The sequence below is a fragment of the Cryptotermes secundus genome, unplaced genomic scaffold (genome assembly GCF_002891405.2).
Source record: "Cryptotermes secundus unplaced genomic scaffold, Csec_1.0 scaffold2808, whole genome shotgun sequence".
NCBI lineage: Eukaryota > Metazoa > Arthropoda > Insecta > Blattodea > Kalotermitidae > Cryptotermes > Cryptotermes secundus.
The window spans coordinates 5850-19207 of NW_019729980.1; the positions used below are offsets into that span (position 1 = coordinate 5850).

Below are 13358 nucleotides of genomic sequence, written 5' to 3' on the forward strand. Positions count from 1 at the left end.
TGTTTTGCTTCCCCCTCCCTTTTTTTTTCTAAAAATCATTTCCCATGTCGTTATGTATTAGTGATTCTATGGAGTTTTTTTTTTCTACCTAGAACTGCGTCATCCTGATATTAACTCCGTAATCTTCTCGTTACTTTTCTTACAACACCACTTTTCACACAGATGTACATGAATGTGAAATTTTGGCACAAGACGCAATGCGACTGAACGAATATTTAGTATTGTTGCACGAGATTACGCTCGAACAGCAAGTAACGTATATGCTTGCTTCAAGTTAACTGTTCAGTTATTTATCGGGACGATATTGAAGACGATGCGTAATGTGCATGGGCTCTTGGTTTGTCGAGACCACTACTAGTCAGAGTCTCTGCTGCCCGAGTAGGCACAAGGATCATCTGCCTCTCCCATCTATGCGGCTGGCCGAACGATTTTCCGGTAGCTTTCAGACGATCATTCCGTATAAGAAATGCGAGAACTGGGGTGACTGTAAAGAAACCTTTTCGAAATGACGCCAGACATAGTACTAACACTGAATTAAGCACTGGACTAGATTTATGGAAAGTAATGACAATGCGAAACCAATAAGTTACAAGAAATAGTGCGGCTGGAGAGAATTTTTCAATTACGCTGTTTAATTCAAGCGATAAAAGAACAGCGAAATCGGTTAAAGAGTAGGGACAGGTAGTCGAATTCTGCGTCCTTAATTTTCCGAAGACGTGTAGTAGATAACAAAGTTCGTAATAGCGGCGATGTTTAGCGGCCGACAATAGAAACGAAGGCAATATGAATATGCGCCACTTTAGTTTAGTCTGTGAGAGGCGGAGTGAAATTTTATGTTTCGTCCATTTTATTGTAACGTTTACTGCGAGATTTGCCTGTGGTAAGCACAGGTGATTATTTATTTCTTGTTTTTCTACTCATTCAAGAAAAGTGTGTAATCCTAATGCTTATTCAGAGTTTTAGTTGCAAAGAATCTGAATAAACTATGGTTTTATTATCGTCGCATTAGCGGAAAATCAGGCACTGGGAAATTATTCGCATTCGCGATGGTATAATATTACGCTCATGGCGACTGCGCGAAACTGTTCCGCAGTGTTTTGTAAACGAGCAGTTGTTAATATATTTTCAGGACATACTCTTCGTGCTACAGCATTGAAATACAATACCTAATCATGCTTTCTTGCTATACACTATGTCCACTTCATGATTTCTTGCAAACAAACTAGAAGAGATTGTGAGTATGGTTATCTCTATACACTGTGCTCACTGTTGTAGGCACACTCGGCGTGTAGTGTTTCAGATTTCCCTAATGACTGTCCTTGTGATTTTTACACAAAGACGAGAGATAAACCAGTAAGCTGTAATAAGCATTTATAATATCCAGTGTGAGATGTGTTTAGTCTAATGTTTGTCCTTAATAGATCTTCTGTTTCAGGAAGGAATACGTACATTTCCACACGATTTCAGGGCCCCACAGCGGTGGTTATGAAGAATACCCTCTTCTGGGATACAACGCCGTGTAGTCCCTTGAAAGTCAACTGACATTTCGGTGAAATATCGCCCTTATCGTCACATAAGTATATTTCCCTTCTTGTATTCTTCCTGAGAATCTAAGCCCAGTTCAGTACCTACATTATGTGCAGTTACTTCAGTATTGAAATGTCTAGGTTTATTTTAATTTAATAAATTATTTGATACACTCTGTGTACTTGTCTAAAATGTGCAAACGTATGTTTTCGTAAACTTGCTTTCTGACATAGTCATTTTCATGACATGGCATAATCAGTCATCAATTATGGCAGGAGAATACATGAAGAGCGTTCGCTTAGGTTTAGATTATTGTACTTGTTGTTCATTAGCTGGATAATCGGTCTCCCTTAAGTGCGTATAATTCGTCCACCGGGCCCTAAAGCTGGGAAAATCTCCCCAAGAGACTTGGCAAACATGCAAGGACATTATTAAACCTCAGCGTAGAACACAAAATATTAAGCCGTTGGGATGACATGAATCGGTGAGCTGGGCTGTATTGATTCCCATCAGGTTCCAGGGGCGAGTTCAGCGAACACGACAAGAAACCTTATAGTTTCATATGAGCAAGAAGTTTCTTGACCAACCGAGCAACTGTTAATTTCGGAAAGACTTCGTACCAGGTAGCTGGTTTGATGCATACCAAGAATGTAAAGGAAGGTATCAGAGTAGGTGGTACCATACAACATGGAGGCAGAATAAAGTGAGGTAAACATTTGGAGGCATGGGGTAGATACAAACATAAACAAATAAAAAGGGTTCCTTTGTGTTAGTATGGTTTCAAAATTTTAATACAGTGGTATACTGTATAAGGGGCGGGCCTTCTTGGCCCTTGCACCGCGACCACAGTGATCTATTGTGCCTCCAGTGGTTTATTAGTAAAATAATAAAGTCGGTGTAAACAAACCCTTCATGTTGATATGTCTTACAGACTCATATCAACACAATAAAATTTAGATATTAGAATCCCTGACTGACAGTACATTTCGGACTGTGCAGCAAAAACGATTAATGAATATGGATTTTAACAAATGAACAACTAAAGGATATATTCACTTCAGCAGTAAACCTTTAAAGACCGAATTTTTTTCCAAACTAAATATAAAAATTCAGTTCGTACCTCACAGGAAACACACTGTGTCTCCGCTACAAGGACCAGCCGGTTAATGCTGTTTAGGAAAACATCCGATGCTTATTGTGAGAACCATATGAAACACATTTTGTGGGCAGAATGCAGAATTCTAGTATGTTAAACCAGTTCGTGCATATAGTAACCATTAGGCTTTAAAAGTTTAATATATAATTTAGCTTTGGATCTGATCACAACAACAGAACAATAACTGTTACTTTTATATTTTAAATATATGTGCGTAATAAATGTGCCTACCTCGTAGGAAATCCAGATGCGTTTTAATGACTGCATTTTGGTTGGAATAAAGAAAACTAGCACTCCATAGAGGTGTGCCGTCTATTGGATCACTTACGTGGTTACACAACTGCGTAGCAAAACCACCATCCACCACATAAACCCGACTTTCTAATGCACACATTATTTCATTTTAACTACAATAAATTCATGAAGATTATTGACCATTTCAAGTTGCTCTCCAAAAATACAGAACTGTGTCGACTTCCTTATAAACTGACCATCTTAAGAGAACAACTGAAACAAAAGTTGTATTAATATTATATTATAGCATCCTGTTGCACTTTTCACATAGTATCAGTTCCACAGTCTCACGTGCAACACTAATGTTCTGTACAACTTATTAAAATCTATTCACTTTAATGTTTTACACTACGTGTTTCTACCAATGTGGTCATCATCAAGGGTTAAAAATTATGGATCAGGAAACTGCTTTCTTCTGTATCGTTGCTTCGGTTAGTCCCCTCAGTGCGCATGTATGTCTGTAACATGTATCAATTCTTCTATTAGAATTCATATATGCGAAGTTTGTTGTGTTGTGTCCACAAAGTCCCTTCGGGGTTTTGAAAAATTGTGGCGCACAAACAAATTGAGCTAGCCATATGCAGTTTGGGGCTGATCATAGTGAAGCTCTGGAAGTTTTTTACTGACCTCAGTAGACCTCGATGAGCTCCCTTGGTAGCATGGAGAACGCCCAGACGATGTTCTGTGGAGCATGTCCACTCGAATATAGTCTGGACGTTCTCCATGCTACCAAGGGAGCTCACATCGAGGTCTACTGAGGTCAATAAAAAAACTCCAGAGCTTCACTATGATTTGCCGCAAACCGCATATGGCTAACTCAATTTGATTGCCTGCCACAATTTTTCAAAACCCAGAAGGGACTTTGTGGACACACTGTATAATTACTTGTCTCTGTGCTTACTCGAGGTGGTGGGTTTTGTTCCTTTTGTGTTTTTTTTTGTGTGTCTTGTTTTCAAATGTTTCTTGACTTTGGCTGGGTATTTTGTGTGTGTGCGTGCGTGCGTGCTTCGTTATCTGGCGATTAATTCCTGCATGACCTCGAATATTAGGTTATAAAGGTCGATACGTGCATCGTTCTTGTGTAATCCAGCTCTACTGATTTTGAATATATGGTATTTTTATAGTGTATTTACATCTTCTGCTTATTATTCTATTTTTATTTTCATAACCAAACAAGTGGGGCACGCGGTAGCGTAGTTGGTTGAGGCACTATCCTACAAGCCAGAAGGTCGCGGGTTCATGTCCCGATGAGGTCATTGGACTTTCTTTTTCAATTGACCTAATCCTTCCGGACGCACTATGGCCTTGAGGTCGACTCAGCATCTAGCAGAACTGAGTACCAGGAATTAATTAAATAAATTTCCTGGGGAGTAAAGTGTGGCCGGCGCGTAAGTATGACAACCTTACCGCATTCTTTGAGCCGATTGTCTAGATAATGTGGGACCCTCAATGTCTGAAAACCCTATGGGCCTTCAAGGCCTGTTACAGGGATAGCTTTACTTTTTTTTTTTTTTTTACACAAACAATTAATTATATGACACATAATGAACTTCGCAAACATGAATTCTAATAGGACTTATACATGTTAGAGACACATGCACACCAAGGGGATTAAATATTAACAACTTAAGCAACGATATAGGAGACAGCAGTTCCCTCATCCATAATTTTTAACGCCTGATGATGACCACATTGGTCAAAAAGTAGCATAAAACTTTAATAAGTTTTATAGAACATTAGTGTTGCACGTAAGACTGTGGAACTGATAATAAAAGTTGTAGGTTGTTACTGAACAAATTATGACAGCAAAACTTATAAGGATGAGGTTGTCACTAATGTGACTATGGAGATTACAGTCTTCTGGGATGTGGCGCCATGCAGTCCAACAGATTGTTACCGACAATCCTCTGAAATGTAGCGATCTATCAGACTACATGAATGTATTGAGTCACATACCAGAATACAGTACATTCTAACTGTTATCGGGTTTTTGAATTACAATTAAGCACTTAATCAACATCTTGTTTTGCGCAGTAAATAGCTGTTTTCCAAGACAGATCAATTATTAGTGATGAGACTATATCTATAGCGAGCTTTAAATAAGATATCACGCCTCTAAATAAATCTGTCTTGGCTCAGTGTCTTCCAGATTCATGGTCATTACGAAATATTTGTCTACCAATCACTTAGTGTTAACTATAATTCAAGAGTGATAAAAATCTAGCATTCAGCATAAATAACTTTTCAGTATATTTAATTTCGCATAAGTGAGCTGAGACCAAATTTACTGAAGTTAAAATATTTGCTTTATTTCAAATTGTTTAAACTTATTACACTTATCCGAAATTGTCTCTACTCGAAAGCGCTGAATTCTATTGTGGACTGTGTACCTCCCTTATCAGAAGGCATGTATGTATTGCCGCATCAGATGGGATTATATTCATAGTTGATAATATTATATCCACAGCAGCATGCATTAACACTAAATAATTAATTAACACAATGACGTTAATGACGAACTCCATGGAGCAAAATCTTTTTTGAGAAGATAAAAGTCGATCAACTTCTCAATAAATTCCCCTTCAAGGAACCGAAGAGGCTTCGTTCTGTGTTCACAAAGCCCGTCATTGCCCCATATCCTGAGGCAGATAGCCTAATCCACTTATCCCATTTCTTAATGATCCATTCTTACATTATCCTACCACCTACACCTAGGTCACTCAAGTTATCTCTTTCCTTTATAACTTCCAAAGATAATTCTATTGGCAGTTTCATCTGTTCTATGTGTGCTGCATCACTGGCCCATCTCATTCTCCTTGATTCTGCCCCGCTAACAATGCTTGCTGTAGAGTACAAATTACGAATATATTCTTTTTGAAACTTTCTCCAGCCTCCTCTTAGTTCCTCCCTCTTAACCACTATTTACATATTTTCTTTAACAGGATTTGAAGACTTCTGAGAGTTGTGCAGATCAAATTTTTATGTCCGTGGGCGACATGGGACTCCCAAACCTTTCAACTTGCCTACGAATGAAAAGTGCATATACTCTCCTCAGCACCCTCTTCTGAAACAATTCCAATTTATGTTCTTTTGGTGAGGCAGTGCTCACACGTTGGTCTGAAATAGAACAATGTTATTTTATACGGCAAGTCGCTGTATAACAAACTTTTAAACTTTACTGCTTCATCTAAATATTTTCACTCGGATCTATATTCATATTTTTGGAACAAAGTATGACTTTCTACAGAATTAGATTAACAAATGTTGATTTCTGCATTACTTTCAATTTCCAATGAACTGAAACTGGCCGTTTTTTGGTTTTGGTTCGTCGGGAAAATTGCCACTGGCCCTCACCAGCACAACCAATAATGATTTTGAGTCCCGTCGGGACCCATGACCATATTTTTTTCTTTCAAAGACTTCTGAGTGTTTCGAAACGGTGCCTCCTCTGGGGCGAGAGGACTCCTCTCGGAGGAGGGTTCTGAATACTACTAGTCACTCCCCCTCTATGAGGGGTGATTCTAGCGGGCATTCACTCACTAACTTGCCCTTTTTAGTTTCAAATACATTAACACGAGTTCCATACACACGATGTGAATCTTCGTCTCTTAACCTGAGATGGTTCGAAAATGGGCTACTGCAGGGAATGATTAAATCAAAGAGCAGAAGCACTAAAAAGAGGTTGGAGAAGACTGCTTAAAGATGGGCTTAGCACTCCGTTAAATATTGTTAGGGACCACTTAGGAAGCACAGGCATGGATATGAGAGTAGGATCAAGTGGACATTAAGGTAAGAAAATGTCAGGGCTTGGACTGGGTTCACCAGGTTCAGGATCAAGAATAGTGACGGTCTTTTGTGAACACCGTAATGAAGCTGCAGGTTCCATAAAAGACAGGGAATTCCTTAATCCAGCTGAGTGACTCGGCTTTTTAAAGAGTAGTCCGTTTCACGAAATTAGATAATTGTTATTGTTTGTTACATCCAATCTGTGCAGTGAACATTCACAAAGGAAGTATACACGTTGTTTACATTGAAAAATAATGGATTGTCGCGTCATGTTCTATTATATTCTCCATTGTGTTTAGCTTCGTCAGCACAACTTTCTGTATAGAGATACTATATGTTCAGTATTCATTTTTACATCGGTCTAGAAAACCGAAATTAACGGTCGTGAGGATTTTTTGCGCCGACCACGCGACACCCTCTATCCTCTAAAGTTGGCACTAACTTCGCAGACAAGCGGCGGTCGCTCCGTCGGTATAGTTCTCTTGCAGACTAAAGCCACAGAGTTTTGTTTGTTTGTTATTTATTGCTACATGTTTCGGCCTTTCGGATACCATCAAGTACTGTGCATTCACTGTTACTTGACTGCTCCTTCACCACACTGGTCAATGCTTCAGAATACTTGAATAACATTATGTGATACATGTTAAAGTTTTAATGTCGAACAGTGAGCAGTGCACATGAAAGCAAAAGAAAAAAAATTATAACATAGAATACACTGAATGTATGCATTGGCCATTGTAGGGAAGCAACAGCCAAGCCAACAGTGAATGCACAATATGATGATGATGATGATGACCGAAAGACTAAAATATGTAGCACTAAATACTTAACGTACAGTACGTCTACACAAAAAGTAGTGCTGACGGAACTAAATATAATTATACATGAAAAAATCCTAATAAATATTCCATAAAATAAATTCATTTTTGGTCAATAACAAGAAAATATGTAAGATCTGAGGCTTTCACGGCGGTGACTATGAAGAAAGCAGTTTTCTGGGATTTGGCACCGTGTATATGTGGTGTTAACCGACGTTTCGGAGGAACGTATCGCCTCCATCTTCAGGGTAGAAGAAAAAAATATAAGAAATCTCACCGGTTCTCACGGTCTCTTCGCTTGCAGATTTCTTATATTTTTTCTTCCACCCTGAAGATGGAGGCGATACGTTCCTCCGAAACGTCGGTTAACACCACATATACACGGTGCCAAATCCCAGAAAACTGCTTTCTTCAACAAGAAAATAAATGGACCCCAGGGATGGGCAAGAAGCTTTTCTCTTCTCCATGACGTCAAGACCGACTATGGGGCCCACCCAGTCTCCTATACAATGCATATCGGTGGCTGTTTTTTCCGGGGGTAAAGCGACAGAGCCGTGAAGCTGACCGCTCGCTTCCATCTGGTGCCGAGATCAAGAATGGTGGAGCTATAACTCCATTCCCTCACACGTCTTCGTGACGGGGTGCTTAATTAACTAACCCTAGAGATAACTTCGGGGTACAAGGAGCCCAGTATTTTAGTAACACCACACTAACCAAACTGAAGTCCGATCCGAAACAGGATTATTTGTTAAATGATATGAACTCCGTCCCAAGTGCAAACAATATATTATATGTCCTTTATCTTGCTCTCCTTTACACTACATGTTTCGGCCTCAAACTGCCATCATCAGGTGTATACACTCGCGTTGCTGTTACACTGCACTTAGTTTAAAATTTAACGTTTAAAAACACACTGTTCCTTTCGTTGTTATTATCAACATCTACTTCGTTGATATCTGTCTGGTTTATAGATTATTTTTGTTACACACGTTAGCACTTATAAAATCTTCAGTTCTATTTTTAAAATCCTTGAAAATTTTACTCTAAATTTTAAAATTTAAAATTGTCAGGGTTACTCGCCCTATGTCTATATTGCTGCAGCGGCTAGTTCTTGTTTCCAGCACTGCACAGGTGTTATTTTGTGTGGTCTCCCTGTGTGCGTGCCGCTGCTATTCTTTACTACGTTTATTTGTATGCTAGTGGTCCTCGAGCTAATGAGATGGTCGCATTAACACTGAATGGCAACATTGTTGTAATTAGGTAAAGTCTTCCAATTTTAAGGGTCTTTGCCGCCCTTAGTCCACTTAGATTACTATTTCTAACACACAATAATATAAAGGTTGCCCGGTGCCTTATTAATGGGCCAGTTGCGCAGAGTTCAGTGAGGTCAGGCTTGCTTCTCTTAGCAGAAGGTTTCTGGTTTATGCTTGTATAGTAATTATTACTTGATGAATTTGTGTAGTATGTTATTTACTTGTGCCCTTTGAATTATCTGATTTAGTGTTTTTCGTTTCGGGCACGCGGTAGCGTAGTTGGTTGAGGCACTATGCTACAAGCCGGAAGGTCGCGGGATCGAATTCCCATGAGGTCACTAGATTTTTTTCAATTTACTTAATCCTTCCAGCCGCACTATGGCTCTGTGGTCGAATCAGTCTCTAGCAGAAATGAGTACCAGGAATATTCTTGGGGACAAAGAGCGGGCGGCGCGTCAGGCTGAAACCTTGCCGCCATCTATCAGCCAACTGTCTAGAAATTGTGGGAACCTCAACATCTCACAACCCTATGGGCCTCTACGGCCTGCTACAAGGATACCTTTACTTTTACTTTACTTTTTACTTTACCTTTAATGTTTTGTGATTTAAGTAAATACCTAGGGCAAGAGTATAATTTGGAAGAAAGCGTGCGAACATTAAAATATACATGCCAAACGGGGGCCCGCAGAGGCATTTGGAGTGGTTCGCGTGAAGACGCAGAATGTTCACTGAAAAGTGAAGCGTCGTAGAAATAAATAGTTACATATGAGCGTGTAAAATATGTTTTTTCCATAATATTTAGGAACATGAAATATTCCTTTTTCATACGGTAAAGAAGGTAAAGGCGTCCCTGTAACAGACTGTGAATGCGCATAGGGGTGTGAGAGGTCTAAGCTACTATATCTTCTAGACAGATGGCTCATAGATGGCGGTAAGGTTGTCAGCCTTACGAGCCGGTCGCCCTTTACCCCCAAGGAAGATTCCTTGTAGTCATTTCTGTTAGAGGCTAAGTCGACTCCAGGGCCATAGTGCGGCTGGAAGGCTTAGGTCAATTGGAAAATCCAGTGACCTAATCGGAATTCGATCCCGCGACCTTCTGGCTTGTAGCATAGCGCGTCAACCAACTATGCTACTGCGTGCCCCCTATATTTTCATGAGCTTTCATGAACCTTTAATCATGTTGGACATGTTAATCGTTTTCCGTAGACCCATAACACAACGGCCAGCAGGAAAAGTTAAGCTGCAGTATATACCAGAAACTCATTATAACGTAAGATATGTTTTCATTCTATTGTTGTCAACTAGAAATGAACAGTACGTAGTTCGAATATAGACCAGAACTTCAAAACCAGCTGTTTTCGAATATCTCAAATAGCCCTTTTTGTGCTGTGTTCATAAATTTGAATTATAAATGCATATTTACAGATATTTGTGGGGGTTGATATGGAAATTTGGTCCAAAATATGACTATCCAAATTATGCATGTATTGTACTGCGCTTTATGTGTAAATTTGGGTCACTTACACTCGTGGAAATAATTTTATACAATGATCTTTATTACAAACAAATGCAAATGTATGTACTAATAGATTCTCTTATGCAAAATCTTTTTGTTATCAGCCCAAAAATCGATCCAATATTTAAAAAAAAAAATGCTAACCGAAAAGCAATTTTAAAAATTCCATAAACTTTTTTTTTTATTTTATTCATCTTTATCTGTAGATATAAGGTACATTATGACATCTTACTAAACTTACATTAACTTTAACGTTTTATTATTCATTTACATTTTCCTGTTAATTTGAACTTAACACGTATACCGGAAATGCGTACCCATTTATGGCTTCAACCGCAAAAGTAGGTTACCCTCCGTTGGTTTAAAATTCACAGTGAATCAAACAAAACACTTTCAATTAAGTTCATGAACATGTAACGATTTAAGACAACAGTTATGCCTGAAACAAACAACAAAAAACTCCATGGCCTGTAGCCCGCAAGCGAACTATACTGACCGAGCGACCGCCGCTTGTCGGCGAAATTAATGTCAGCTTTTGCGGATTGAGGGTGTCGCGTGGTCAGCGCAATGGATCCCCACGCCCGTTAATCTCGATTTTCTACACCGGAGCCGCTATCTCCTTGAAACAGCTCCTCAGTTATCCTCATGAGGGTGAGTGGACCCCGTTCCAGGCCCATTACTTCTCAGAAAAAGTGGCAGAGTCGGGAATCGAACCCGGGAACTCTGGATCTGTAGCTATACCACAGAGGAGGTCAAAATTATACCCAACACACTATTTTAATGAGCCACATTTAATGTTTCCACATAATGGAAGGGAACGGAAAACAAAAATCAGTCCCTCTTGTGATATTACACCGATTCTCCTCTAAGCGCCAAGTTCCGTTCAATTCTGCGTCCGTTAACACCATGAGAATGTTTATAGCGCGCAGTGACAGTACGATTCTCGTTCTAAATATAGTATACGAACGGGTCTCCTCACTGTTCGGCACCACTGCTTAAAATATCCCCCCCCCCATCCGTGCTACAGATGAAAACGGCTCAAACCATGTGCGAGGGAGAGGAAAATGTGTAACCACCATCATATTTTTTCGAAGTATTTTTCATTTCTAATGATTATTCTTCTTTTCTGCCAGTTATTTAAGTGATTATGTGATACTGTCCTGGGAGGGGAATTCCCTTTATCGAACAAATTCAACGCCACCGTTTATTATTTAGATTGCGATTAAAAACGAAGCACATACCATTGAATTTAGCGCATCGGTGTTATTTCTGTTGATATAAAACGGGAAACACTACGCAGCTAACAGTATGTTGTTTTTTACATGTAAACATTTTGTCAATTTACAGAACGTACAATTAAACACATAACGAAGAAGTCCACGTGTTTGATTTTTGAAGGTACTCAGTGAATTAGATTCAGTTTAGGTTTCGAAAGAATTTAATTTTGGTTCAAATTGACCCCAATTCTTTATAAAGCTCGAATAAACGTTCATTGTCATATATTATAATCGTAAGATCTACAAGTTTTATCTAAAACATTTTTCGGAATGATGGATATTAAACGAAATAAACAATTCAAACGAAATACGTGGAAATATAATTTCTGTCGTTGTGCTTCGTTAACAGTAGGTTTGTATCTGCAATAAATAAACGTCAAGATGCTTATGGAATGCACAAAAAAAATCTATACACTGAGCCAGGATTTACAAAGTTCATTACTAGTAACACTTCTTACCTTTCAGAGAAATGTCACGTCACGATGAGAACGCAAATTAAATGTTATGCAAGACTCACATTCGTAGCAATTTTAAGAAGTCCATCTGTCGTCAAGAATGACATTGCAATTTACTTAAAAACAACATAAATGTGTACATTACTATTCGTGACTCCACAGACTACTAACCTACTCGTCATCTATCCGTTACAATTGTTGGAGATCTACGTTTTTGTACAGTGTCTTGGCCTAGGTGGTTGTTGTTTTGGAAAGGGGGGGGGGTGATATCACGGGTATCACGTGAAGATCACATGGTAGGTCGTACACCCAAAACACTTCGTCTACGACGTAGATTACTGTATCTCGAGCTTGTACTGGCACCATGGATGTACAGGCATTAAGAACTTACACTGCATCAAGCATTTGTGCCAGTCAGTACCAAGTGGGGAAAGTTGTGGGCGCACCAATGTGATAACACATGAACGTTAATATGTCACAAAATATAAGCGCATGTGAGCGGCCTCCGTAGTCTAGAGGTAACGTTCCCACGTCATGACTCTTGGTAAGCGGGTTCAAATACCCGGCTGAGGTCGTAGAATTTTTAAGGGCGGAAAATATTTCAGGGAACAAGTCCTCCGGGAGGGACTTTACGGCACGTAAAAGAACCTCATATCCCCAAAGGGAGATCACTGAGCCAAATTCCAGGACGTTTCCCGCCCAACAATAGTCTCTAATGCCTCTGATAGATGGGGGAAGCATTATAGACACCGCTAAGCAAGTAGCCGAACTCGCTTGCTCGGCGGGACTGATGGTACGCACCATTTATCGGTAGTGTAAAGAGACTGGTAGAATATCATAGAGGGAAGCACAATAGTTCAAACTGGTCGCGGTGCATGGGGAAACCCACCCTCTCTAAAATAACTAATAATAATAACGGCATGTGGATGAGGAACTAAATGCATTGGCGATTCGATTCCTGAAAGATATTTCTTTCCTGTTCGTTATTACATAAGGAACCGTAGATGTACGCTTTTACTGTACTGTGCCGTATAGACCCGTTGCTAGGCAAAGTCCTCGAAACAAACATCGTAACAAATGTTGCGTGTAGTGCCGTTGCTATGCAATAGGCGAATAAACAAAGGTGGTAAGCAATCCGTTTCTAGGCCACGAATCGGTAAGCACGTTCCCGCTGCGACGAATACGCACACGAAAATAGTTACTGTTGAAAACGATGTTTTCTACTATGTCCGTGCAAAATGGATATAAAGAAGACAATTGGAACGATCCAGTTAGT

At 39.5% G+C, this 13358-nt stretch overlaps 1 protein-coding gene across 2 annotated transcripts in view; it reads right to left on the reverse strand.

Moving 5' to 3' along the window:
• LOC111865931 (homocysteine S-methyltransferase 1) overlaps nt 1-12360 on the reverse strand; it is an 18177-nt gene extending 5817 nt beyond the window's left edge. The window contains exons 1-2 of one of the 2 annotated variants that reach the window (XM_023854375.2): nt 12254-12360; nt 2915-3190 (exon numbers count right to left, since the gene is read on the reverse strand). In XM_023854375.2, coding sequence (XP_023710143.1) covers nt 2915-3077 — 163 coding nt within the window. In that variant the 5' untranslated portion in view covers nt 3078-3190; nt 12254-12360. The other variant, XM_023854374.2, reaches the window with a different exon arrangement.
• Nucleotides 12361-13358: the final 998 nt, after the last annotated feature.